General features: G+C 38.4%; 2 protein-coding genes across 4 annotated transcripts in view; one reads left to right on the top strand and one right to left on the bottom strand.

Annotated features, from left to right (window-relative positions):
• Window positions 1–17,130, top strand: part of LOC107100726 (obscurin-like) — a 59,596-nt gene extending 42,466 nt beyond the window's left edge. The window contains exons 53-78 of the mRNA XM_015399342.1: window positions 1,818–1,920; window positions 2,007–2,136; window positions 2,231–2,441; window positions 4,512–4,683; window positions 5,139–5,260; window positions 5,337–5,449; window positions 7,472–7,640; window positions 7,807–7,894; window positions 7,966–8,166; window positions 8,250–8,310; window positions 8,386–8,463; window positions 8,553–8,725; window positions 8,920–8,946; window positions 9,056–9,208; window positions 9,791–9,836; window positions 9,920–9,997; window positions 10,958–12,698; window positions 12,793–12,909; window positions 13,028–13,141; window positions 13,498–13,665; window positions 13,809–13,914; window positions 14,202–14,441; window positions 14,689–14,912; window positions 15,048–15,144; window positions 16,169–16,318; window positions 16,421–17,130. Coding sequence (XP_015254828.1) covers window positions 1,818–1,920; window positions 2,007–2,136; window positions 2,231–2,441; window positions 4,512–4,683; window positions 5,139–5,260; window positions 5,337–5,449; window positions 7,472–7,640; window positions 7,807–7,894; window positions 7,966–8,166; window positions 8,250–8,310; window positions 8,386–8,463; window positions 8,553–8,725; window positions 8,920–8,946; window positions 9,056–9,208; window positions 9,791–9,836; window positions 9,920–9,997; window positions 10,958–12,698; window positions 12,793–12,909; window positions 13,028–13,141; window positions 13,498–13,665; window positions 13,809–13,914; window positions 14,202–14,441; window positions 14,689–14,912; window positions 15,048–15,144; window positions 16,169–16,318; window positions 16,421–16,598 — 5,060 coding nt within the window. The 3' untranslated portion in view covers window positions 16,599–17,130. The remainder of the gene's footprint in view (window positions 1–1,817; window positions 1,921–2,006; window positions 2,137–2,230; window positions 2,442–4,511; window positions 4,684–5,138; window positions 5,261–5,336; window positions 5,450–7,471; window positions 7,641–7,806; window positions 7,895–7,965; window positions 8,167–8,249; window positions 8,311–8,385; window positions 8,464–8,552; window positions 8,726–8,919; window positions 8,947–9,055; window positions 9,209–9,790; window positions 9,837–9,919; window positions 9,998–10,957; window positions 12,699–12,792; window positions 12,910–13,027; window positions 13,142–13,497; window positions 13,666–13,808; window positions 13,915–14,201; window positions 14,442–14,688; window positions 14,913–15,047; window positions 15,145–16,168; window positions 16,319–16,420) is intronic.
• Window positions 17,131–17,343: 213 nt separating this feature from the next.
• Window positions 17,344–23,554, bottom strand: LOC107100776 (guanylate kinase-like). Of its 3 annotated transcripts, XM_015399414.1 has the most exons (9): window positions 23,489–23,554; window positions 22,239–22,355; window positions 22,035–22,076; window positions 20,745–20,855; window positions 19,969–20,065; window positions 18,317–18,455; window positions 18,102–18,186; window positions 17,940–18,025; window positions 17,344–17,860 (listed from the first exon to the last, which is right to left on the bottom strand). In XM_015399414.1, the coding sequence occupies exons 2-9, from the start codon at window positions 22,348–22,350 to the stop codon at window positions 17,831–17,833; spliced, it is 702 nt and encodes a 233-aa protein (XP_015254900.1). In that variant the 5' UTR covers window positions 22,351–22,355; window positions 23,489–23,554; the 3' UTR covers window positions 17,344–17,830. The 3 variants fall into 3 exon arrangements, with proteins under 3 accessions (XP_015254900.1, XP_015254913.1, XP_015254906.1); XM_015399427.1 differs by lacking the exon at window positions 20,745–20,855; XM_015399420.1 differs by lacking the exon at window positions 23,489–23,554 and having other exon boundaries at window positions 22,239–22,414.
• Between the last annotated feature and the right edge of the window lie 371 nt (window positions 23,555–23,925).

Genomic DNA, 23,925 nt, shown 5'->3' with positions numbered 1-23,925 from the left:
CACAGGTCGGATTCAAACCAGGGTCGGTCACGTTGAGGACAAAGGCCTCCATATATGGGTCGTGTGCTCTAACCATTGCGCCACCAAAGCACGCCCCAAGTTACACTCTTAACTACAGTATTGAAACTCAACTAAACTAAGCTACTATTTACAAAGAAGATGGAAAAGCATGGTTGAAAATCCTAATCCATAAAATTATGCAATGATATCACAGTGCAGCATGGATTTTATGTTTAAGAACCAATTTTATCAGAAAGAGTTTGGAATGTGATCAAATTAGCTTTTGACTAATTTGAAGCAATTGGAATGTGTTCAGACCAATTCACAATGCAAATCTAAGATGTAAATAAAAAAGTATTTAGCAAAATAATCTTTTATTAAATAATTTGCTTAATCAGAAAACAATGACCTTTAGTTAAATGATCCTTAACCTTTTTTGATTGAGCTAGTAGCAGCAGACAAGAGGGTTCTACCCGTAAAGGATCATATTTTGGTAATTCAATGTGATGAGCATATGAGTGTGCATGAAAGGAAATGTTATATTAGTCTTTAAACTCTTAATAAAGCTTGCTTTAGCTTTTATAAACGACTCAAAACATTTCAGCATCATGTCCATGGAGGAGCATTGCATATCTTCTTGGGAGTGTGTTAGGCAGAGTGGGAGGTGATGCAGGCCCAACTGCAGAGCAACAATGCATCCTCCTAGCCCAATCATCATGTTTGTCACAAGGCTCAGAAATAAAGGACTCAAATGCAAGACCTGACACAGTGGATTAAAACTCAAAGTTCTTTTAATTCAGTCCAGGGTTGAACACCAAAAAGTCCAGCAGAAACAGAAGTATCAAAAAACGGAGGCAAAGACAGGTCCAAATCCAAGCAGGGGTCAAAACACTAAAAAGCTAAATCTAACAGGCAAAAAGGCTGGAACGCTAAGCTCAAAGGACAAAGACAAACTGGCAAAGGGAAGCTGCAAGGGTGGGAACTAAATACTCTAACAAACAAAAGAGGAGCACATACACCAGGTGAATTGCATTAGGCTGTGGCAGATCCTGATTGCAGGAAGGAACTCAGGAAGTGAAGCTGCCTAAAACAAGAGAGAAAATGAGTACCAAAATAAAACAGGAAGTGAAAAGACAAGGTAATAAAAGTGACATCAATCTTATCAGGACTGCCCCTGACATTGTTAATATCATTATGGACATTGGTCCCCAATTTCCAAAATTAATATCATGGTTTATGGCCCAATAGCAGCTTTGATTTTGTTTGTAAATGTAGCCGTTTGGAAAGAGAGGTTACCATGGTTTAATAATAGCATCAATAACTCTTCTGACTTTTGTCATTTTTATCACTGTTAGTTTACCTTTTTTATACATTTTTTAACAACAGCTATGACATCTCCCCCTTCCATTGCTGTGAGAAACATTATGTTAGGGGGTTTTGTTGTCGGTACCTGATGCAACTCTCTATTTTATCACAGGATCAGTGATCTTTTCTACCAGTTTTTGAAAGTCTTTTTACTGGACAGTGTTTCTTATAAGTATCTTTAAAATGTTTAGGGACTTAATTTTTTCTTAGGATTATCGAATCCCAGTTTTGACTACAACAGATTTTTTTTTAAACTTATCTGTCTTCGTCAGAAGGATCTCTGTAAAAATTGCCATAAACCACAAACGCCGGTAGATGGTCACTGAAATAATTCGGAAATAATCCACTTATTGTGTTATCAATGATTTTTGTAGACATTGTATCTATTAATGTGGCACTGTGAGGTGGTTTGTCTTGAAATTGTTTTGCATGCACTTTGTCCTTCTCTCCAGCTCCACCCAGATTTGTGACCAGACTAGAAAGCGCTTGTCTGATTGAAGGAGAAGGGATCCAGTTTGTATGTTCCACTCTCACTACCCCTTTACCAAGAATCAGGTACGGCAGACCACAGAGACAATAGCATTACGTGTCAATGCAGATGGTCATGTGTCTTCTGACTGGAGAAACTGTTTTTCCTGCAGGTGGTTGAAAAATGGCAGGGAGCTGACTGACTGCAATAAATATTCCATTGTGAATGATGCCCGGAGTGGAATCTTGTCTCTTACAGTTACAGGGGCAACAGAGGCAGATATTGGAGTGTATGAATGTGAGGTATGTAATATATATGTCTCTTTAATGAACTTTTTAAACCTTCTTTTCATAACACCTAGTGTCACTTAAAATCCCAACAATTTTTTTATATTAGCTCTGGAATGAACTTGGCTGCATCAAGTGCAAAGCAGGTCTTTGTCCTGCCTTTGTGCCACCTGCTGACATAGAGAGTGACCAACAGCAGAGCCTACCTGCTAAAGGTAGGACTGTCAGAGCCAACGGAGTGAATATCTTCCACACAAGGTGGAAACCCACTAAAGGGTTTTCATATGTGTGGCACACAGGTTTAAACGTTAGCCACGATTTTAAAGGGATATAATTAAAGCACATGCCATTGGCAAGTTTTCACATTATCACCCTTTTTTTCCATCACATTATGTCACAATTCGTTACAATATTCATCAATCAGTTCCAATCAGTACTTCTTTTTCCAACACTACCATTCATAAACTCCATAAAGTTTGCAGTATCTTGAAATTTTACTCACATACTTACACTTTCCTTTTTCCCAGTTTCATACACTTTCATCATACATAGTTCCAGCTGTGTCATTTCTGTTATGACTAGATTCCAAACTATTATGGCACTGGGAGGAACATGCATAGGATCTGATATAAAAAGACTGTTTCTGTTAGAAAAGACAGATAAGACACATGCATTTTAACTACAGACACATCCGTCTGAGAGTGTTTTCAATATCTAAACTCTGGTTCATGTAGAGTTTTCACCAGCTCATAGAGATTTTAGTTTATTTTAGAGGATTTCTTCTCAATAAATATAAAGATACTATACATCAAACACATCTCTGTTTCTCAAAATATCTAGTTTTGAGTTTTGTCATCACTTTAGTTTGAACTCTCAAATCTATTGTCATATACTCTTCTTAGCAGTTCTGGAATGAGATTACCTAACTGGGAAAAGATCTGTTTCTTTGTCTGTTCCATTTGGCCAGTCACTGAACAAGTACTAATTGAAAATCTGAAAATCCAATCAATATCGCTATCCAGCCTGTCCATGCATCGGTGGTCCTTACTATTGTATGTTATCAAAATCAATGTCCAACTTTTATATTTGGTTGTTTTCTGAAATTCTTTTACATCGCCTTACCAGTTTCACACAAAACTGAAGTGAAATCAAAGCTTTGTGTGTTTGCGTTTGCACTTTTAGAACTGTTTTGGATGCTTATTTTGGTCAAATAAGATTTGAAATCTCAGGAAATCTTTTCAGCATGTTTAGATATCCATAATTGCAAGAAACTCAGTCACAGTTCACCATCTAAGACACACAAATAATTGCGATGTAAAACCCTCATTTGGCTTGGCTTCAATCAAATGTGACATTATAAATATATTTGGGTGTAAGTCAACCCATGTCTATGCATATTCTTGTAAAGATTACCCTGAGCATAGAGGCTTGTATTCAGAAAAACTAGAGGTGGTTGTTTTACTTGTAGATTTAATGCAGTTATAAATCCAGTGGAGAGTATTGCATGCAACAAAAGTTACACAGATAATAGTTTTTCTGAATTTCCTCCAAAATGAGGGGCAAACTTATGCACGTAACTAACATATATAGCTTTTTAGAAGAAGAAAAGGTTTTGATATTGTGGGGAGAAAAAATTACCATAACCATACCAGTTTCAACTTCTTCTTTGTAGCCATAATAAGTGGAATCTAGATGCTTTAATTCACCATATACATCATGCTGTAGTCCTCAACACCCACTCCCCTAAACATTTTATCATCATGTTTCCACTTTCCGTATAAGATATGAGTTGTAATCAGCTACATTGTGTGTTCTTATTGAAATGTTTATATGCAGAGCTCATTGGATTTTTAAAAGAGCCAAAAGCTAAGAGAAAATCAAGATCATATTAAAAACTTGGTACTAGGAAAAGCAAGTACGGTATTTGTTTGAGCAGATCAGCAATCATCTAATCAGAATACAGAAACTGAAGTGAATTTTACTTCTGTATTTTCCACACCATATTTGTTTGTCGTTCCATTGTCTATAACCTACATGATGTTTCCCATTTTCCCTTCACTAGTCTCAAAGCAGGGGGTTCCTCACATGGACCGTTCCATGTAAGTCATTATTGTCATGATAACCAATAACCACTCAACGCTCCCCTCTCTCTTCCTGCCAACGCATGCCCAGCTAACTCTCCACTCCTACAAGATGGTCATGTGCTGGGCGAGTGTATCCTTCCTGCCCATGCAGATGTGGGCATGTGATCATGTCTTGTTGATGTGGTGGGTTAGAGGGGTAAAACCCTGATTCTCCAAGGTAAGGCAAACTGTGTTTACTATTCCTGGAAGGTAAGGTAATGTGCTTTCTAAAAGCTTATTTTTCTACTATATTCAAAAAGTAACTAGTCATCAAATTATATAGTAACTTCAATTTGGAAATATGCCTAATTAATGTTTTGGTTTCTCTAGAAGCTGATTCAGAGGCATGGTCAACTGCCTTTGTTAAAAAATGGCTGCAGACTGATTTCAGCCCATCTTCTTTGGCCAAGATACAATGTCCTCCTTTATCCTCTGAGCAGTAAGTGTTTTAAATCCTGATGTTTCACCCTTTTACGTAACTGAGCATCAGAGACTACCAACTTTATAGAATGTGGATCTTCACCTTTAACGGCTTGTCATTTACGTTGTGAAGTTAGGAAAAGAAAGCTGTGCCTGGTTGTTAATTCTGATCTTTCCTTAAATATGCAATGAGAATGGAATTATAACTGATTTACTCTAGAGTTGGTTGTCATCACAGTGAAGCACCTCTTGTAAAGGGCATTTGCATAAGTTGTGATACTGTTAATTATGGCCCAGTTCTCAAAACATAACCAACAGAATTTGGTTCTTAAATTGTATGTTCCAGGAACTGACTTTTATGCTCAGAATTCAACTGCCTTTTTGTTTGACTTAATAGCAATGAGAAGAAATGTATTGATTTTGTGTTTGTTAAGAAATCTTATTGCCAGCACCTTTATGTGTCTTTAAAACCAGATGTAGTACCGTGATGGATGTTCAACGTTCTGCATTGGATGAATCAGTGCAGCAGCCTTCATGTTATCTGGAAGAAGAAGAGGAGATCTACATTTCAGAGGCCCTGCATGAAATCACAGATGGTAGTTTAGCTTCCTACATGTAGAAAAAGTTAATAAATTGTTGATTCACTAAATACTGATGTAACTTTCCTCTCAGCTCCGCCTTCCATCCAGGTGCCTGCTGAGGATCTTTGCGTAGAGCCAGGCCAACCAGCAACATTCATAGTCATCATCACAGGAAGACCCACTCCAAAGATACAGTGGTACAAGGTAAGCAGAGGAGTATGCAGTAATGAAAGGATATATACGGTAGATGTTTATACCCAGTCAAGGGGTTTTGATTTTCTATTTTCAATTATTGTCAATACCACTACAATTTTTTTTTTATATCTTATACAGGGATTAGTAAAATAAAACTGTTTTCAGCATATGGTTGTATTTTAACCAAAAAGCTCAAGTGGAAAAGAGTGCTGTGGTCAGAATAAAGAGATGGGAAATTGGGACTCATGTGCTTTGTGTGTGGCAAGAAACCTAAGACTCTCTTAAAGCATGTTAAAAGACTGTCAGCTGTTTTCCATCATGACCACGACAGTTCTGATAGACAACCTTTCACAGGGACCATAAAATCAGATTAATGTGAGAGAGCTTCATTTTCCCCAAGATACTTGTACTTCTCCCTTTGAGGCAGGAATTCCCCTCTGACCAGAAAAGGGCAAACCATCCATTTCTGGAGGAGAACCATGGGCTCAGACTTGGAGGAGCTGAGGCAAAAGTGATCCTGCAAAGTATTGACTCAGAGGGGCTGAATACAAACACACTCAAAATCTAAATACATTTCTTGTAAAAAAAATACAAAAAAAAAAAGTTGAAAATGTGTTATTTTTCCTCGACTACTCATTAAATCTCGATGACATGCACTACAATTAAAGCTTAAAGGAGAATCAGTTTTTCTGATAATATTTGAACACCTATAAAGTAGCTTTTGTCAATTCTGGCGACTTGCACTAGAGCAGCGTCTAGTTGGAGAGTTGATTAAACACCTTAGAAGCCCATCTTCCTAAGCACATTCTAAGCCAGATGTAAATCAAACACTCACCAGTTCTGCTCCCGGGTAATTGGTGTCTTCTTTATTGTTATGTATGATTGTTGTCTTTGCCCATTTTAATCATAACGAGATTGCTTGTGTAGCCTCTTTTGAATAGTTTCAAAGACATTTATTTATCCTTGGGATCTGAAACTGCAGTCCTCCACTCTGTTCAGTAATTGCTTTTCTGTGTCAATCAAGTGGGCTTCCTTCACCACTCTTTCAAAACATCTACCCTCTCTGTCAAAGATCTAAACATTTAGCTTGTCAAAGGTCCTTGGTTTTTGTAGTCTTGCCTTTATGATGTAGGAGTTAAAGCAGTCCTCAATGTGGTAGACCGAAAAAGCCACTCAGCTTTGATTTGGGTGTCTGTCTTTGGGCTGAACCAGATTGTGTCTGGGACTGTTGATGGTTTCACTGTTATGTTATGTTTAGAGAGAATCCTCCTTACTGAATTACAATGTTGTTGTGTTTTGTGGATCCATTGTGGTTCTTCCTCCGCTAGTGCTTTTGGCCAACTTAACTAACGCTCACAGTAAAAAATTCACAGTCAATCTATTCAACTTTAAATTGAGTATTTGTAACCATACTGAATGTAAATCTGCTCAGGTGTTGGAGTTAATAATAATTTAACTTTATTGATCTCACATTGGAGAAATGTATCTCTGCATTTAACCTATCCCCTTGCGGAGCAGTGGGCTGCCATTGTGTTGCGCCCAGGGAGCAGTGTAGGGTTAAGGTTTTTGCTCAGGAACCCAGAGTGGAGCCTGTAGGGATCAGGCCGGGTACTTGCAACCTTCTCAGAGCACAAGCGCACTGCTCTAATCAATAGGTCAACACTCACCTCATAAAAACAGTCATGGAAAAAAATTGACAGCAAAAATTGCAGTGTAACATTTACTCTATGTGGTGTTGATTATCTGACAGTCTTCTTGATTGATTGACAATGAGTAAAATTAACAAAAAAATTCAGACAGGCTATAGAATAAACTGTGATTTGGGTTGGAACCAAATGTTATCTAAAATAAAGTTATAACTCTGAGGACTGATAACAGACTGTGGGTTCCACTTTGCCTTTAACTGGATAACTTGGTGGTTCCAATCTTGTAAAAAATTTTAAAGGTTTAGAAAGTAATTAATAGATGTTTTATGATCAAATGAACCATCAGCTTTCTACTTAAATCTCTTTATCTCCTTTCTAATTAAAGGATAGGGAGCAGCTTGCAGCCAGTGAGAATGTGAAGATAGTCCAACATGGTGCTCGCTGTTGCCTCACCATTTTGTGCCCTGAAGGAGAGGACAGTGGCATATATACCTGCTTTGCTCACAACGACTCAGGCCAAGCCTCCTGTGAAGCTCAGCTAACAGTCGAGGAAGGTCAGACGTTAACAATTTGCATAACATTGATCCAGTCCAACACAATGTCAATGAAAAGCTGTGATATGATGCACGACTAAAAAAAAGCCTTTTTTTTAATTTTTAGACTTTTGAAAGGTATTCATGTTCCAAATGTATTTACAGATTTTTCCATGTTTTTCTGTAGGTCTACTTTATTCCCAGGAAAAAGAGGTGGAGCTGGGGAAGAGAAGGAAGCTGTTCTCAGTATATGATGTCCATGAGGAAATTGGAAGGTGATGTGCACTGTGAATTACATGTTTGTTGTTTTAGACACAGCATAGGAACCTGTCTATTTATTACTTAGGGGGACATTTGGGGTGGTGAAGCGGGTCATCCACAGAAGAACAGGTGAAGTGTTTGCTGCCAAGTTTCTACCCTTGAGGAGCAGCTCTCGGACCAGGGCCTTCCAGGAGAGAGATCTCCTTTCCCGTCTCGCTCATCCCAGAGTGGCCTGCCTGCTGGATTTCTTTTGCACCAGACGCACCCTGGTCTTAATTACAGAAATGTATCCTCCCTTTTTTGAGTTTTCCAAACTCTTTATGGTTTGATCACCACTTTGGTCAGTAGTTTCTTTAACATCAATGTCAGGTGCTGTTCTCATGGGCTTCTCGACCATTTGTTTATGAGAGGATCTATCTCAGAAAGAGAGGTAGAAACCCAAAGTGTTTGACTAAATCATGAAAGTTTTACAAGCCGAATGTTAAGAAATTATTTTTTCTTCCAGGTCCAGTCATATATCCAGCAAATTCTGGAAGGGGTCAGTCATATACACAGCATGAACATCATGCATCTGGATCTCAAAGTGAGATTTTTAATCATTGTTTAAAATAACTTACTGTAGGTTTTCATATCATTCTTTACCTTCATTGTGTACTTTCCTTGTCCACGTAGCCGGAAAATATTCTGATGGTTTACCCTCCAAGAGATGAGATCAAGATCTGTGATTTTGGCTTCTGCCAGGAAATAGACACTTCCCGACACCAGTACAGTATGTTTGGCACTCCAGAGTTTGTTGCACCTGAAATTGTGCATCAAGAGCCCGTCACTATGGCCACTGACATCTGGTAAAACTTCCTGATTATCTTTGTTCTGTGGTTTATAAAATCTGTAAATGATTTTTTTAAACAGAAACTTGCTGATTAGGGATTGTACCTGAACGTAAAAAAACTGCCCTTTTAAACTCCTTTTAAATATTTCAAAGTTTTATATGTAATTTCTTGATTTGTATTTCATTGATATTTTACATTTTTTCCATCAGGGCTGTGGGTGTCATAGCATTTCTGTGGTATGTATACAGAGGAGTTTGTGCAAAATATAATGTTAAACATAAAAAAAGTTCAGACAGAATGGTCACTTTATCTAACTGCTTGATATAAAAATTTTTATGTGTACAGTCTGGTTTGCCGGTGCCCTTTTGTGAGCGAGACCGACCGTGCAACATTGCTGAGGGTGGAAGAGGCAACTATAAACTGGGATGCTCCAGATGTCGTATGCAGGAGCCCTGAAGCAAGGAATTTTCTTCACATGGTCCTACAGCCAGATCCAGAGTATTACAGCTGTCTCATTTTTTATTTGCCTTTTGCCAAAAGTTTTCTAACCGTTTGATTCTTTAATTTCGTTTGTTTTTACAAACTCATAATTATTAAAAGTATTATCAGAACAAGGACAGAACACCTACAGTGTTCACAGGGTTTGCTGTATTGTCTCCTCTTGTAATAGGCTTAAAAGGCCTTAAAATGAGTATGATTTTGTTTATTTCAAACAGCTAAAAAGTCTAGATTTTATATATATTTAAAATAATTGTATATATTTTTCTATTTATGTGTTTATTTACAAAATCCTCCGTTCCACCATTTTTGACACTATTCAAAATCGGAAAAGGTCTAAACAGTTCAGATTTTGTCAAAAAACATTAAGCATTTAGTAGTTTGGTGGGAAATACTTTTACAGGAATAAAGAAAATATACAATATTTAAGCATATCAATCACTACTTGGTATGACAGTAACTGTGCATCATGCTGTATGTATCCATCTGACAAACCCAAATATAAATGTGCAATCTGGTTTAAAGATGCTCAAAAGTTTTAGAAGAGTCATCGCGTAATGCTATCTCATTTTTCCTATGCAGGACTCGACCATCTGCCTTTGAGTGCTTGAGTCTAGATTGGCTTCAGGTAAATAAAAATAAGACATATTTTTTGCAAAATTGTTTTTTCTAATTGACTCACACCCAAATCATTTGTAAATATCCCCAAAGGATGGAAATGCAGGGGAGGACACGGATGAAATCAACACAAAGAGTTTGAAAATCTTCATCTCTAAAAGGAAATGGCAGGTATGTCACCTTCTGTGCTGAGTTTCTACTAAATCTAAAGCTCCTGGTGAAAACAAATACAATGCATTGCAAACATAAACATAAAACAAGACAACACTAAACCATTGAACATATGCAAGGTAAGAAAATTGAAGTTCTCGCAGTTAGATCATGACAGTGGACTGACCAAAGCATACCAGAAGAATCTAAACAAATCATAACCAAGAGTTTGAATAGTGAGGAAAGACTGCAAAGCATGGGAACCAAGTGAGAGGTAGTTTGAAACAGCTGTGGCAGAGTTTAAAACAGAGGAACTAAGGGAAGGCAATTAATAAACATAGATTATACACAGCACTCTCAACCACACAAAAAAAAGTGTAGAAAAAACATAAAAGACAGAATCCAAGAGTAAATGAGCTAAGCAGGAAGAAACTAAACTATATGGCAATATCCTAAAAATCTTGCAAAATAAATATATGAGAACTAAATTACGCAAGACTTAAATGGCAATAGTGAACCAAATAATATCAGACAAACCAAAGAAAAAACAAAAACATCAATGGATCATGACATGCTATGATAAAGTTCAGATCTTAGTTCTAAAGAGATGCTGATCCTTAAAATGTTCTCAAAAAAGAAAAAAAAACACCTTATACTTTATCTAAGTCTCTTCATGAGCAAGCAACATAGAATGAACTCGAGAAGGCTTAAAGCCCTAATTGCATCAAAATATTGTGCCCTAAGGTACAGATTTAGGGGCTGGATATAAATTCACTCCATTATTTTTAGACTTTTAATAGTAAAAAAAAACAACCGTTTTTACTTTATGTTGTTTCCCTTTAAAATAATGCATATCCAGTCTCTGTTTGTAAAGAACCAAAAAATCCCCAAAAAAGCACATTGACATTTGTGAGTCTCACATAACATTCTGAAGGGATGGCAAAACATTGGAGCAATGTCTCTCTCCATTTGTCTCTTCAGCGTTCTTTGACATCCATCGGGTCGGTGCTCACACTGAGGCCCATTCCGGAGCTGCTAGATGCTCCTCTCAGAGAGACTTCAGTTGCAGTGCCACGAGAGCCCCAGGAGCACAGCAGTACCTCCCTGAGCAGCGGCTCCTCATCAGAATATGACGAGGCAGACTCCTGGGACTTTTTCCAGCCCTGCAGCCAGACTGAAGATGAGGAGGATGAGACAGAGGAAGAATATGATCACTTAATGGAGAGGGCACAAATCTCTGAGCGGTTTGCTAAATGCCGCACAGGTTCAGAGGAGGATGAGGAAGGGACTTTAGGTGAGGATGAAGAGGGAGAGATGGGAGAAAGGAGGAGTGTTTTAGAGCGCAACATGAGCAGGGCATCAACAGCATCCTCAACAACAACAGACCAACAGACTCCTCACAGGGAACGACGTTTCAGCAAGGATAGTAACCGATCTTTGTATCTCTCTGATGGGGAAGAGGGTTCAGGGAGTGATGGTGGGCGCATTCCCAGAGGAAGTGTCATCCGAAGCACTTTCTACAACACCTCTCAACAGCTTTCCCCTCTGTCTGCCAGACACATGACTTTAAGGGACAAATTTCAAGCGAGGAAACAGGAAAGGGGCCGTAAACCTCTTAGGAGAAGCTTCTCGGGGCGTCTCAATGAGCCTCTGATTGAATACGTAGAGGATGAACCAGAGAGCACCCGTGGGCAGAGACAAGGACCCATCCAGCCTACCATTCAGAAATCCTCTTCATTTGACAATGGAATGGGCTTTGTCCACAGCAGTCTACCCCCACACAGACGGAGCAGGTCCCTGGATGAGTATTCCCGTCGATCTCCCAGCTCATCCAGCCTTGAAAGGGCACATGAAGAAGAGGCCTTTCAGACTAAGAGGGAAGGATTCACAGATGATGAAGCAACTTGTAGAAACTTGCAAAGTATGCAGAAAGCTCATCAAGTCTTAGGACGGAGAGGTTCTGTTGTTGTGATGCAGAGACCATTGAGTGGAGTGTCTGTTCCCTCAGAGTACCATGCTGGAGGCAGAAAGAGTTCTAGACTGGGTCAGGACCATACAGAGGGTGATACTTTAACCAGCTCCCAAGGGTCTCTGGCTGATTCTTTTATTTTGGAGCATGGTGGATCTGAGACCTCAAGTAGAATTGGCTCCTTTGATGAATTAAGTCATGGTAGGGTGAGAAGAACATACCAATCAGGGGAGAGTGACGAACAAGATGAACAGAGTGAGCCACTGATAACACCATCCCCTACCTTATTTCAGGAAATAAAACACAGAAGCTCCTTTCCTCAAGCACCACCACGTAATCGTACCCGGTCCAATCCCAACTTATCCACAACCTTCAGAAGCCAGCCAGAGAAACCCTTAATGCCAAGTCCGAGTCCAAGCCTCTGCTCTCTAGAGGCTCCGCAGAGGCCTCCCAGGGCCCGGGATAAGAGAGAAGGCTCTGCACTTCAAAGACATGCATCTGCTCCAGCTCTGGAAGCACAACCACAAACTGGAAAGTCCCCAAAATTGGGTCTTTTGAATATCTTCCGTAGGCAGTCCTGGACCGGCCACTCATACACCCAATTGGAGAATACGGAGCTGGGACCAACACTGGGAGAGATCATGAAGCCCAATACACCTACTATGTCTCTGAGAAAAAAGATGAGGGCTTCCGCCTCCAGTCTGACCAAGCTCTTTTCCAGGTCCTCTAGTAAGGAGGATGTTAGTAAAGGAGGTAAACTCCAATTATAAATTTATATATAATCCCAAGTTGGAGATATTGCCTGTTTGTTATACCAGGTAAATTATTTAGTTTTTTCTTTTTTAAGGACCGATTGTAAAAGGATCTGCTGCCATTCCTCAGAGTAGTGCTCTTGAAAGCCCCAAAAAGAGAAGCTCAAAGCTCTTGTCATCTTTTAAAATACCGCCGTTCAGAAAGACCAAAGGTTACAAGAACACACTCTAGATTTCAACATTTTGAACATTTAAAAACATATATATATTAGGGAAAAGGAGATTATTTTTCTTTACCTGTTTTATTTTTCTCCATTACCCTCATGTTAGTTTGTCCCAGCAAAGCCGAGGTGCTGCAGTTAGCCGGGGGTGGCGTACTGCTGGTGTGGAAGCCTGTCCAGTCTGCTGACCCTGTCACTTACTGTGTGCAGTACTGTACAGCTGGTGAGTTTCAGCAGTGATGATCATACGGTCTTGTTCAGGGATGAGAGGGAGATGAAGCGGGAGATCAACTGGCAGATTGGTATGGTGGCTGTTGTGAAGCGGGCGCTGTACCGGTCCGTTGTGGTTAAGAGAGAGCTGAGCCAAAAGGCAAAGCTCTGGATTTACTGTTCGATCTACGTTCTTACCCTCATCTATGATCATGAGCTTTGGGTTGGTGTGGTACACAGTGGTACAATCAGTTTTCATTATTTTGGTTCATATTTAACATCACTAGAGCCTTCTTTAAAACTTTGAAAAGCTGTTTTAATGGCCGTAATAGAACTTAATGATAGCATCTCTTCTGTGCATTTTTGCAGGTGGAGAGTGGAGAGTCCTGTCAGATGAGGTTGCAGAGAGCTGCTATGTGGTAAAGGACTTACCAAAAGGAGCATCATATGTGTTCAGAGTGGGCTGTATCACCAGAACAGGAGCAGGACCTTTCAGCGAAGCTTCCGCTCCCACTGTCATACCCAGTTATCCTGAAGGCATGAAAACCACGCCGTGTGTTATAGCTGTTGCACACTATTTTAATTATTGTCTTTGCATGCACATACAGTACACATTCAAGGCCTGCTGTTTGGAGGGTAACAGACACTCTGCGTGTTTTTATTGTATTATTATTTTGCAGATATACGGATTCCTCTCGTTCAGACTCAGTCACTTGGACTAAAGGCCGATGGATCACAACCTCAAAGTGTAAACAGGAATTACAGCTTCCTCTCTGAGATTAACAGGTAGATGTCACTGATGGAAAATAAAAGTGGTTTCTGTTACATTTAGCAACAAAAGGACTTTTTCTGTTTAGATTTTTAACGCGGCTCAGTAGTTAAATGCCTAACGATGATCCTTGTTGGAAAAATTGGTGAGGTCCAAAGTGGAATATTAAGAGAAGGATGGAAAGCTAGAATTTTTATTTATCCCAAACTCATTAGCGAAAATAATACAATCATTTTTTGCTCTTCCCCCTAGGCAGGTTCAATTAAAGTATCGCTTTTTCTAATCCTGTTTTCCCATCTCTCAGGGGTCGTTTTAGTGTAGTAACTTTGTGCAGGGATGTGGTGACAACTCAGGTGTTTGCTGCTAAGATCACTCCATACCGTGCCGAGCAGAGACAACTGGTCCTGCGGGAGTACCAGCTGCTAAGGAGGCTTCACCACCCTCACCTGGTTCAGCTGCATGCTGCTTTCATCACCCCATGCTATATGTTGTTAGTGGAGGAGTTGTGCCCTGGCAAAGAGCTACTGTACAGTCTGGCTGCAAGGTAAATGACAATGTTGATTTTGCATTTCATTTAGATACATACATTGATAAGAGACTCCTCTGCTTCTTTTCAAATTGTAGTTTAAATAATTTATTATAATTTCATTTAGAGTTTAAAAATGATCATAGTAACAAAATAAATGAATAAGAAAAAATCTATTTCCAGAAGTTTATCTCCTGTTCTGATTAAAAAGAGCTTAAATAAAGAAATTCTCTGAGGTTAAATGGAGACATATTTCATGCCCTAGAGACCTTTATGCAGAGAACAACGTTGCAGAGCTTTTGCATCAGGTTGTGAGCGCAGTGGACTACCTCCACAGTCGTCGAGTCATCCACCTGGACCTAAAGTCTGACAACATGCTGGTAGATGATGGCAACCACCTGAAGATCATTGACTTTGGCTCAGCCCAGTCCTTCATACCTGGACAGCCTTTAAGCATTGAGCACATTCACGGCTTCGCTGAAAGCAAAGGTATTAGCAATATGTTTATTTTCGCAGTATCACAAAGAAATCGTGTTTTCACAATTTTAACCATTTTCCATATAATACAATCTGAACATATTCAGTTAGGATATAATGGAAAATACGTCTCTCTGTCATCTTCAGTCTATATTGTCCTTCCTAAAGCTCCAGAAATCCTGGAGGGTCAGGGTGTGGGGCCAGAGACTGACATCTGGGCTATTGGAGTCCTGGCCTTTATCATGTAAGTTCTAAGAAAGCAAGAATAGAAAAAAAAGATTTTATTCAACCTAATTATAAGTATAAGATGAGTTAAAATTAGAACTACCGTATTTAAGCTGCAAATTTCTTTTCTCACGCTTTGAACCATGTGGCTGATAAGAAGCTGTGATTTTTCCTAACCGCCAGAGAGGGAGGTCAAAGTTGGAAATGAAAGAAAGAGGGGCTAATTTTCATTTAGCATAAGAACATGCTAGCAGCAGGAACGGGGGAGAACAAATGTCCCGAATTCACACATTTTGAAATGTATTTTCTGCATTAAAGCTGCTGAACCAATGAATAGACTGAGCTAAGGCAAAGACAAAGCCATTCTTCTTCTTTGTTCCTTACTCCAGGGATGATATGTAAAGCTCCCCCTACAGGATTGGTGGGAGACAGTTCAGTAGATATCAGCAGCTTATAGCCCAGTGCTTCTTATACATGTATGTTTACATTTTTAAAAAAAGATTTAGTGGGTCCGGCTTATAGTAAGGTGTGTTCTATAGTCTGGAAAATACGGTACACAGATCCGATACCTGGAGACGATATCGTTCCTGATTTTGAGCAGATTTTGGGGATATGATATAGGAGATCCAATCCGGTGCAATTCACATGAAAGAATTATGTGTTTCTTTTTGCTGCTTTTTTTTCCATAAATATAAAGTGCATTTACATCTGTGTTAATGTGTTATCGTTTTCCAACATTGTTTATGCCATAGCTAAAAACTTTACTCACATAATAAGATGTATGATTCATTCACTCAACAGTTGAATCGAATCGGTATCAGATATCAGCCAATACTCTAAGCCCAGGTATCGGTGTCGGATTGGATCAGGAAAATAATGGATAAATGTATCCCTAGTTAAATTTACATAACTACATAAGAATTAAAAAATTAAAAAATAATAACTGCAGTCTATAGATGGATAGATCCATGTGTAGACTCCATTGTTTAATGCCCCACAATATTTTTCCTTTTTTTCAATCTTTGTGCATTTTGAACCACAAGGCTCAGCGCTGACAGTCCCTTCCATGCCGAGCTCAGCTGGGAGCAAGACAAAAACATAAAGAAAGGAAAGATCCAGTTTGGCCGCTGCTACCCTGGTCTGTCAGAAGGAGCTTTAAACTTCATGAAGAGCAGCCTTAATAACAAATCCTGGTGAGTGAGTTAGTTGGTTAGTTTATTCTACTTTATAATTGATTTTTATTTATGTTAGATGAGTGATAAGAGGACAGATTAATGTGCTAAATATCTTTGAAGGGGGAGACCCACAGCAGCCGAGTGTCTCCAGCACCCGTGGCTTCGTGCCCATCGCACTCCACACAAAGTCCGCCCATCCAAAGTGTGCTTCTCCACTGACAAGCTCAGAGCTTACCTCAAGCAGAAAGAGGAGAAACGAGACCAAGTGTGCACAAAGCATCAGGGTCCGTTCTTCTAGTGTGGTTAAAAAATCCACAAAACCCCGATCAGTGTTTTGAACAAAAATTATGGCTAAAAGTTTTTCAAGTTTGCCTTTTTTCTGCTAAATCAAGTCTAACTTAGCATCATAAAATGATATACCCTGACTTTAAATATGTCTTAACGAGTCTGTTTGGAAAAATCAATTTTGAGGAATATTTATCAGAGATTATTATCGATGCACGAGTTATACGGTTTTGGTTTTGCTGTAAAGTGATTCGCTGTGATCCTCGTCTAAAGTGTCAAATGGATCCACATGCTTGGTCTTACATTTGAAACCTTTTTTGCATGTTTTAGTGAACAGTAATATTTCAGAAGTATGTTCCAAACTTCATAACTCAAAGTTTGCAATGAGGAAATAGTTGATAGTTAAACTATGTTATATGGATGACCTCCTATTTTGAAGTGAATGGAAAAAAATAAAAAATGACACCAAAAGAACTCTGTTGATGTCATCAACTTTCTCATCTTTTTATTTATCCATGTTTCTATACAGACATATAATATTAAACATAATTGGGAATCTACAAGATACTTTGTTTATTTGACAAATAGTTTTATTCTTCTAATATTTGTGCCAAAATAAAATGTGGGTGAAATCTGTTTTCAAAGGGTTCCTATGCAGTTTTTGAGTTTCTCATCCATCAATCCATCCATCCATCCATCCATCCATCCATCCATCCATCCATCCATCCATCCATCCATCCATCCATCCATCCATCCTTTCTTACTTGCTGTGTTTCTGTGGGTCAGATAATTCCAAGCCTAACAATATTACAAAAATCTCCTATAAATAATTTTGAGGATTTCTATTTATGCTTCAGAACTTCTTAGGAAGCAAAAAGAACCCATAACTTCTAATTTATGGAAAACTATTTGCAAACCCTGTGTTTGCTAAAGGAAATAAGTGCCAAAGGTGTTTAATAGAGGCCAGAAGAAAAGTGTCACATTTAATAGATTTCAAATATTAAAACATATAGATCACATATTTGTTTTCTCTAACTACAACACAAAGTCTCATTTAGAAATAAAAACTTTTCACTCAAGACACCAGCATTTCATGGCCTGTATGGAAAATGCAAAGGTGCAAGAGACATAAATAGAAAGAAGAAGCTTTTTTTTCCTCTGATCTCTTGAACTGTGTTCAATCTCTGGTTGAGTTACTCTGATCAGAGTCACAAGTAGCAAAACAACTGGGTGATTGGTTTTGGTTCATTTGGTCTCCTGAACCTTGTTGATTTCCTGTTGAGAGAGAAATGTTTTGATATTTAAAGTTAATTTAACAGAAACAGATCAAATTATTGTTTAAGGGCTTACATACCTCTTTAAGGATTTCTTTCAGCTCCTCGTAGGCCTTCTCTAGGTCATCATTGATGATAACAATGTCAAACACTCCAGCCTCCTTACCTAGAAGTTATTGATAAATCTTAAGTATTTTTATTTTTACTTTAGGGCTTTTTATCAGAATTGTGGGGAAACTCACTAAGCTCCATATCAATTCGTGCAGCCTCAAGACGTTTCTGTAAACTCTCCTCTGTCTCCGTATGCCTATCTCTCAGACGTTTTTCCTGAAATAACACATAATTACATCATCTTCATCATAAAACTGTTCCATGAACCATTTAAAACCCTACTTATTGCAATTAAGCTTTTCACAAGTGAGAGTTTGACCAAAGAATAACATATGAAATGATTAACCAGGATTTCCATGGATGGAGGCTGGATGGAGATATAGATGGGGTTCAGGTCAGTTTCTTTGATCCGCTTCACGCCCTGGATATCCACATCAAGGATGCAGATCAGGTTCTTAGCTCGTACATCTTCCACAGCAGCCTTACTGAAAACAGAAATCCCAACAGGGACAGAAGTAGATCAAGTGAGTACAAACAGAGAGGTTTTTATTGTATGTTTTTTTCTAAATGGGTTTTGAACATGTATTCATGCTTTTGCCGTTTGCAAGCATAAGGAAAGAGGTAAGAGGATCTTTGCATTGATCTAAGCTTCGTGACAGAATGTTATCTTCAGAATAAGAGGGAGAGATTAAATGTGACTCATAAGATGCTAAGCTGCTGTGATGCTCTTTTTAAGTTACAGGTTAAAGCACCATCTGTCACCAAGTCAATAAATAACCCTGCTGAAAAAGTCAGGGGACCTTTTCTGCAAGGTGACTGTAATGTGGTCAACTTTGTTTTGTTGTTGTTATTTTATCTTATAAGAAAAAATAAAAAAAAAATCAGGAAAAGACCTTGAAAAAAAAAAAAACATTAAGGATTATGAACTTATATTTTTGAAAAGTTCTTGAAATACATCCTTTTTTTTTTACAACACTTTCCTGGTTTTCCAGCTGGATGGGTCTGAATTTAGCTCCACTAGTCTTTCCTGGTCTTGGTGAAGTGGTGATTGCCTCTGTAGTCCCATTATGACCAGCGACATCAGGCACGTGTTGCCACCTTATGACGTCCACAGGAATTAAAGCTGTCTGGATTCTGCACAACACTCCAGACTTTCTTCCCTATCCTGGATAGTGTTCTTACTATTAGTTGCTAAAAAGGGATTTGGATTGAGCCAATCTTTCACATGTTTGCTACTGGCTACTTTCATCAATGACCTGTTGACGGGTTCTGAGAAGATTGTTTTAATGCAGTGTTTAAATAGTAGGTTTTTGATTAACAGATCTTCCCATCTGAGCTGCAGATATTTGCAGATTCTCCAGAGTTCCCCTGGTCCTTATAGTTGCCCTTCTTTAAAACGCTACCAGTGCCTGATCTGTCAGTTTGGATAGATGATGGTAGCTTTACAGTTGTCACAATTTTTTATTTTAATAATTCTTGATTGAACACTGCACTGTCAAATTTAAGATCCCGAGATATTGTGTTATATGCTAACTGCTTTAAACTTGTTCCCACTTTATTCTAACCTGTCTGTGTTATTTTTGGTATTCATGACAATGTGTTATCTCTAACACTCTCTAAATAAATGTTTTGGACCACTGCTAAAAAAAAAAAAATAACCCTATAATTTTAGTGTAACACTGTCCTTACTAGTCAATACCATTCAATGAAATGACAGAGAAAGAATTATTCCTTGTGGGACATAAAATTATTGAGAGCTTTACCTCCACCACTTACTGCCGTACACATTCAATCAGTTGGCTGAAGGAAGGCTCTTTCGTTTTCCCCTCACTTACAAAATAATATATACAGAGCTGGGGTTGACTTTATATTTTTTTATGCTTATAACTAGCTTGTTATGTTTGCATCATAGGGGTGTCGGGGGTGGGGCGTGTCAATCTGGATAAATAGTAAAGGTTTTCAAAGCTAAGTAAATATATGCTTAATTAAATATATTACCTTGTCCCATACATGTTGCCAGAAAACTCTGCATTCTCAATGAACTCTCCATTGTCGATACCCTCCTGCATGGCCTCTCTTGTCGTGAAGTGATAGTCTGAAAGATGCATCATTCGATATGATTCTAGAAAACTGTAATAATAATCAGACTATAGATGAAGACATAACAAAATATGAACCAAAGCCGTATTAAAACCCCTTTGTCTCTTCTCTGCACAAAGCATCAAAATATGAACTAAAATGGCTATGATGGAATACCATCCAAGGAAAGCAACAAGCAAGCTGGAAACAATGAGAATAGTTTCGATTTGGGGCTGATATAAATGCATAAAATATTTTGTCCCAAAGTCAACCTTTTTCCGATCTTACTCAAACGGCTGAATTTGGTATTAGTTAAACCCTTTTTATTATGACACAGAACAACAGAGGTAATGCAACACAATGAATAAAAGACTTTAAGGAGTTGAAATAAACATGTTTTAGGGATGCTAAAAGGATTATGAATCTCTCAGCTACAGTGGAGGATGGTACCATTTTATGGGAGATTGGAAATGGAAATCACTACAGAGGCATCACAGGGGGCTATTTTCAAAAGCTTTTTACTCCAAAGTGCAAACTGGCTCATATTGATACCCGTGCATATTGGTTTAGTTTATTTAGCTCATAACTGATATGAACCCTAATAGACCAAATGATGGCATGCCAGGGTGATGAAAGTAACCCCCGTTCATCTGCCTTAACAAGCTGTGATAAGGAATCACAGTGATAAAGATCACCTTTATCTGGTGGTTCTGATTCATTTGGACACGAAAATGAGGTTTCAGAGGAAAAGATGGCTGCTACAGGAAGTAATGTAGCCCCCAGAAGCATAGGGAGTTTGTTCAGCCCTATGGAGAGAGCAAAAAAAAGGTACAGAAAAAGTTTATCCCTATATATGAAGGGGATTATACAAGATAACAAAAACCAATGTGCAGTTCACTTGGGAGTAAGAAGTGTTGCAGTGCTGTTGAGAAAGGGCGGGAAATAAAAGGGATATCCACTCGTGTTACAATTGTAGGGGTTCAAATTCAAGTTAATATCAATTGCAGAATTTTCACATAGCAAAGTGATTCTAAAATGTTAAAGGGCTGAAAAACCAGACTCACAAGCTGACTGGGCATAGGCTGGAAACTGGTTTTAAGGTACACCTGTGAATTCGAGCCACAAAATTCCTTCATCAAGCTCTTTCTGCAGTTAGAAGTCTATGTAATTAGAAAGTGGAAAAGCAAAGCAACCAATAAAGTTTACTGTTGCTTCATTAAGCACAGTGTACCAGATCATCCTTCCCACATGTACTATCGGTCAGCTGGCTGAAAAATCTACACCTATCCAATTCTGATGAGATCAATTTTATTATTTTATCACTTTCTACTAAATCTAAAGGTTTAAAAAACAAAGATGTCAATGTCTTTGAAACAGCTTGGGGAAGCCCTGGGTAATGGTGCTATGACTCTGAAAGCTTCTCATCTGGATTAACTGAGGTATACCTGTTAATGTATAATAAACAAATCTAATTTGGTTCAACCAATTCTGCCTGGAGGAATCAGCTATAATTTCTACCAAATAACATGTAAACATATGCAAACTTCTGAACATGAAGAAAACTAAGCAAAACTATTGAAAATATTTATCTCTCAATAGATGAATATAAATATAAATAGATGATAAATAGATGAATATAAAGAGAAATTATCTTAATCCTCATGGACATAAAACCCACAGTCTGTAGACAGTGGTGAAAAATTTTTTATGTGCCACTGTTTGCATATATCTGTTTCCTGTAATTGATCAAATCAATATGTTTTATGATTTTGATATGAGAGGAATATAATTAACTCTTTTTGCTTTTAATCAAATCACTTTTATCATGTAGAACATGTATGTTTGCACATGTTTATTTGTCCAGTTCTGTGATACTGTGATACTTCTTTAGCTAATGATAATGAGAATCTAACACCAGCCCATGTCTAATGCAGTCCTTACAAAGAATTTCACCTAAAAAAGCCATCATGCAGCCAGCTCTGTACCTTTGCCATCTTCCTCCCCTGGTCGAGGGTTTCTTGTCGTGTCTGAGAAAAGGAGGCCACCGTTAAACACACTTACAGATCATTAACCCAATGCTGCATAATCATCAGTCTAATAACAGAATCAGGGGAACTAGACTGTCTGTACCATTTCCTCCTTTTAGATCATGCTTTGGAAGCTAATCACTAGTTGGCAAGCATACATACGTGACACGCTGAATCCAAACACCCCCTCATGATCCTTCATCAGCTTCTTCAGCAGTGTGCTCTTCCCTGCTCCGGAGGGGCCGCTCAACACCACGGGTCTTGGTCCCGACATTGTTCCTAAGACACACACAGAGTTCAGGACCAGCAAACAGCGTCTGTGGGAACTATTATACCTATCTCTGGTGAAAAATATAAATAGAAAGCCATGCTTTGGGGTTGTATAAGCTATTTATCCTCAGCACTGAACCTCAGCAGCTATCCTGTTAGCTGTCCTGAAGTGCACTGAGGTTAATCCTATGATCCACTGCACTGTCAGGTGGAGCATTTCGCACAGAAGGTTAAAACATGTTGCTGCTCTGATAATGTGCTGCTTTTGATCCCTAATGACAATTACTGGGCAAGAAGAAATGCTTCTTTATCAAGCAATTACTCTATGTCCTAACATGTGGCCTGTAAGGCGGCAAGAAGCTCAGGGGGTAAATCAGCAGTGGCTGTTAACGAAGTCATGATGGGTCAGTCAGCGGGATTAATTAGATCTGGGACAGGTGGCCTATTTACCTGCTGCTACAAAGAGAGGACAGTGTTTCAGGCACAACAAATCAATTAATGCTCAAATTAATTGACACAGGAGACTGTTCCTGTGAAATTATATTTTTATCCAGAAATACCTCCATAACTTTTATTAGTTATTATTGTTGGAGTATTTTTTAACATTTGCTGCTTACATGCACATTTTGATCACTTTCAAACCATTATGATAATTGTGCAGTAATGGTTCTAATGTTCAAAACTTTTTTTCCCTTACTTGCTATAAATCTACATGTAAATTTCTCCACTATGAGACAATATAGTTTATTCTAATCTATTAATGTTTGTTTCTGATGAGATTATTGTGATACCTATTGATGTGTGATACCTAATCAGTAGATTAATACTTTTCTTTACAGAATAATAAAATATTATCTAACTGGTTAACAGCTTAAACGGTAAAATGTTCCTTTTAACCAACTCTAAAAATGTTCATGCTGTGTACAGTAAATCACAGAAAAATCTTTGTTTTATTGGGCTTATCCTGAAAAATCTTGAACTTTAATCATTTCATCAGCCAGGAAAGACTAAATATCAAGTAGCAGCCATGATTTTGTATCTGTACAAAGCAGCATTTCTGCATATTATTCTTTGCAATAAACTACAATTGTTACAATTTACTTTTTATTTTTCAATTTCCTGTTGAGAGAGATCTGTCTTACCTTTTCTGTCTTTGCAGGAAACGTGAGGTATCCAGAGACGTTTAGAAATAAGCAATTCTTAAGCCTGCCGTCTTAATGGACTGTGTGCAATCTCAGTGCCTGTGTGTGTGACACACTGAAGCAGCTGTCAGTCTGAATTACCACCACCTCCATTTAGCTCAGTGACCAATCACATGTAAGCTCTCTGGATTGGTCTTTTTGAATAAGATAGGCTAATCTTTATATTTTTTCTGCACTGTGGTGATGAAGGCCTATTGATTTGACTAATGCAGAGCACGCTTTTGGTAAAGTTAAACAGCACAGAGAAAGCAGGAACCCTGGTGAAGTTTGACTTGATTCAGTGCACTGGGCAAACCTCGCCCCGCATCACTCCAATTCTACTGTAAGACAGACTGATGGAGGAGAAATGAGAAGAGTAGTGGGTAAGAATTTAACTA

Source organism: Cyprinodon variegatus, unplaced genomic scaffold, assembly GCF_000732505.1.
Source record: "Cyprinodon variegatus isolate N-32 unplaced genomic scaffold, C_variegatus-1.0 Scaffold30, whole genome shotgun sequence".
NCBI lineage: Eukaryota > Metazoa > Chordata > Actinopteri > Cyprinodontiformes > Cyprinodontidae > Cyprinodon > Cyprinodon variegatus.
The sequence above is the reverse complement of the archived record's forward strand: the minus strand, read 5'-3'. Positions and strand labels throughout refer to the sequence as shown.

Excerpts from the sequence above, each read along its gene's own strand:
- LOC107100776 (XM_015399414.1), bottom strand. The coding sequence starts at position 22,350 with ATGTCGGGACCAAGACCCGTGGTGTTGAGCGGCCCCTCCGGAGCAGGG. Across the intron at positions 22,077-22,238 it reads GTTTGGATTCAGCGTGTCAC|ACACGACAAGAAACCCTCGA; the intron begins GTATGTATGCTT and ends TCCTTTTCTCAG. Across the intron at positions 20,066-20,744 it reads ATCAGAACCACCAGATAAAG|ACTATCACTTCACGACAAGA; the intron begins GTGATCTTTATC and ends TGCATCTTTCAG.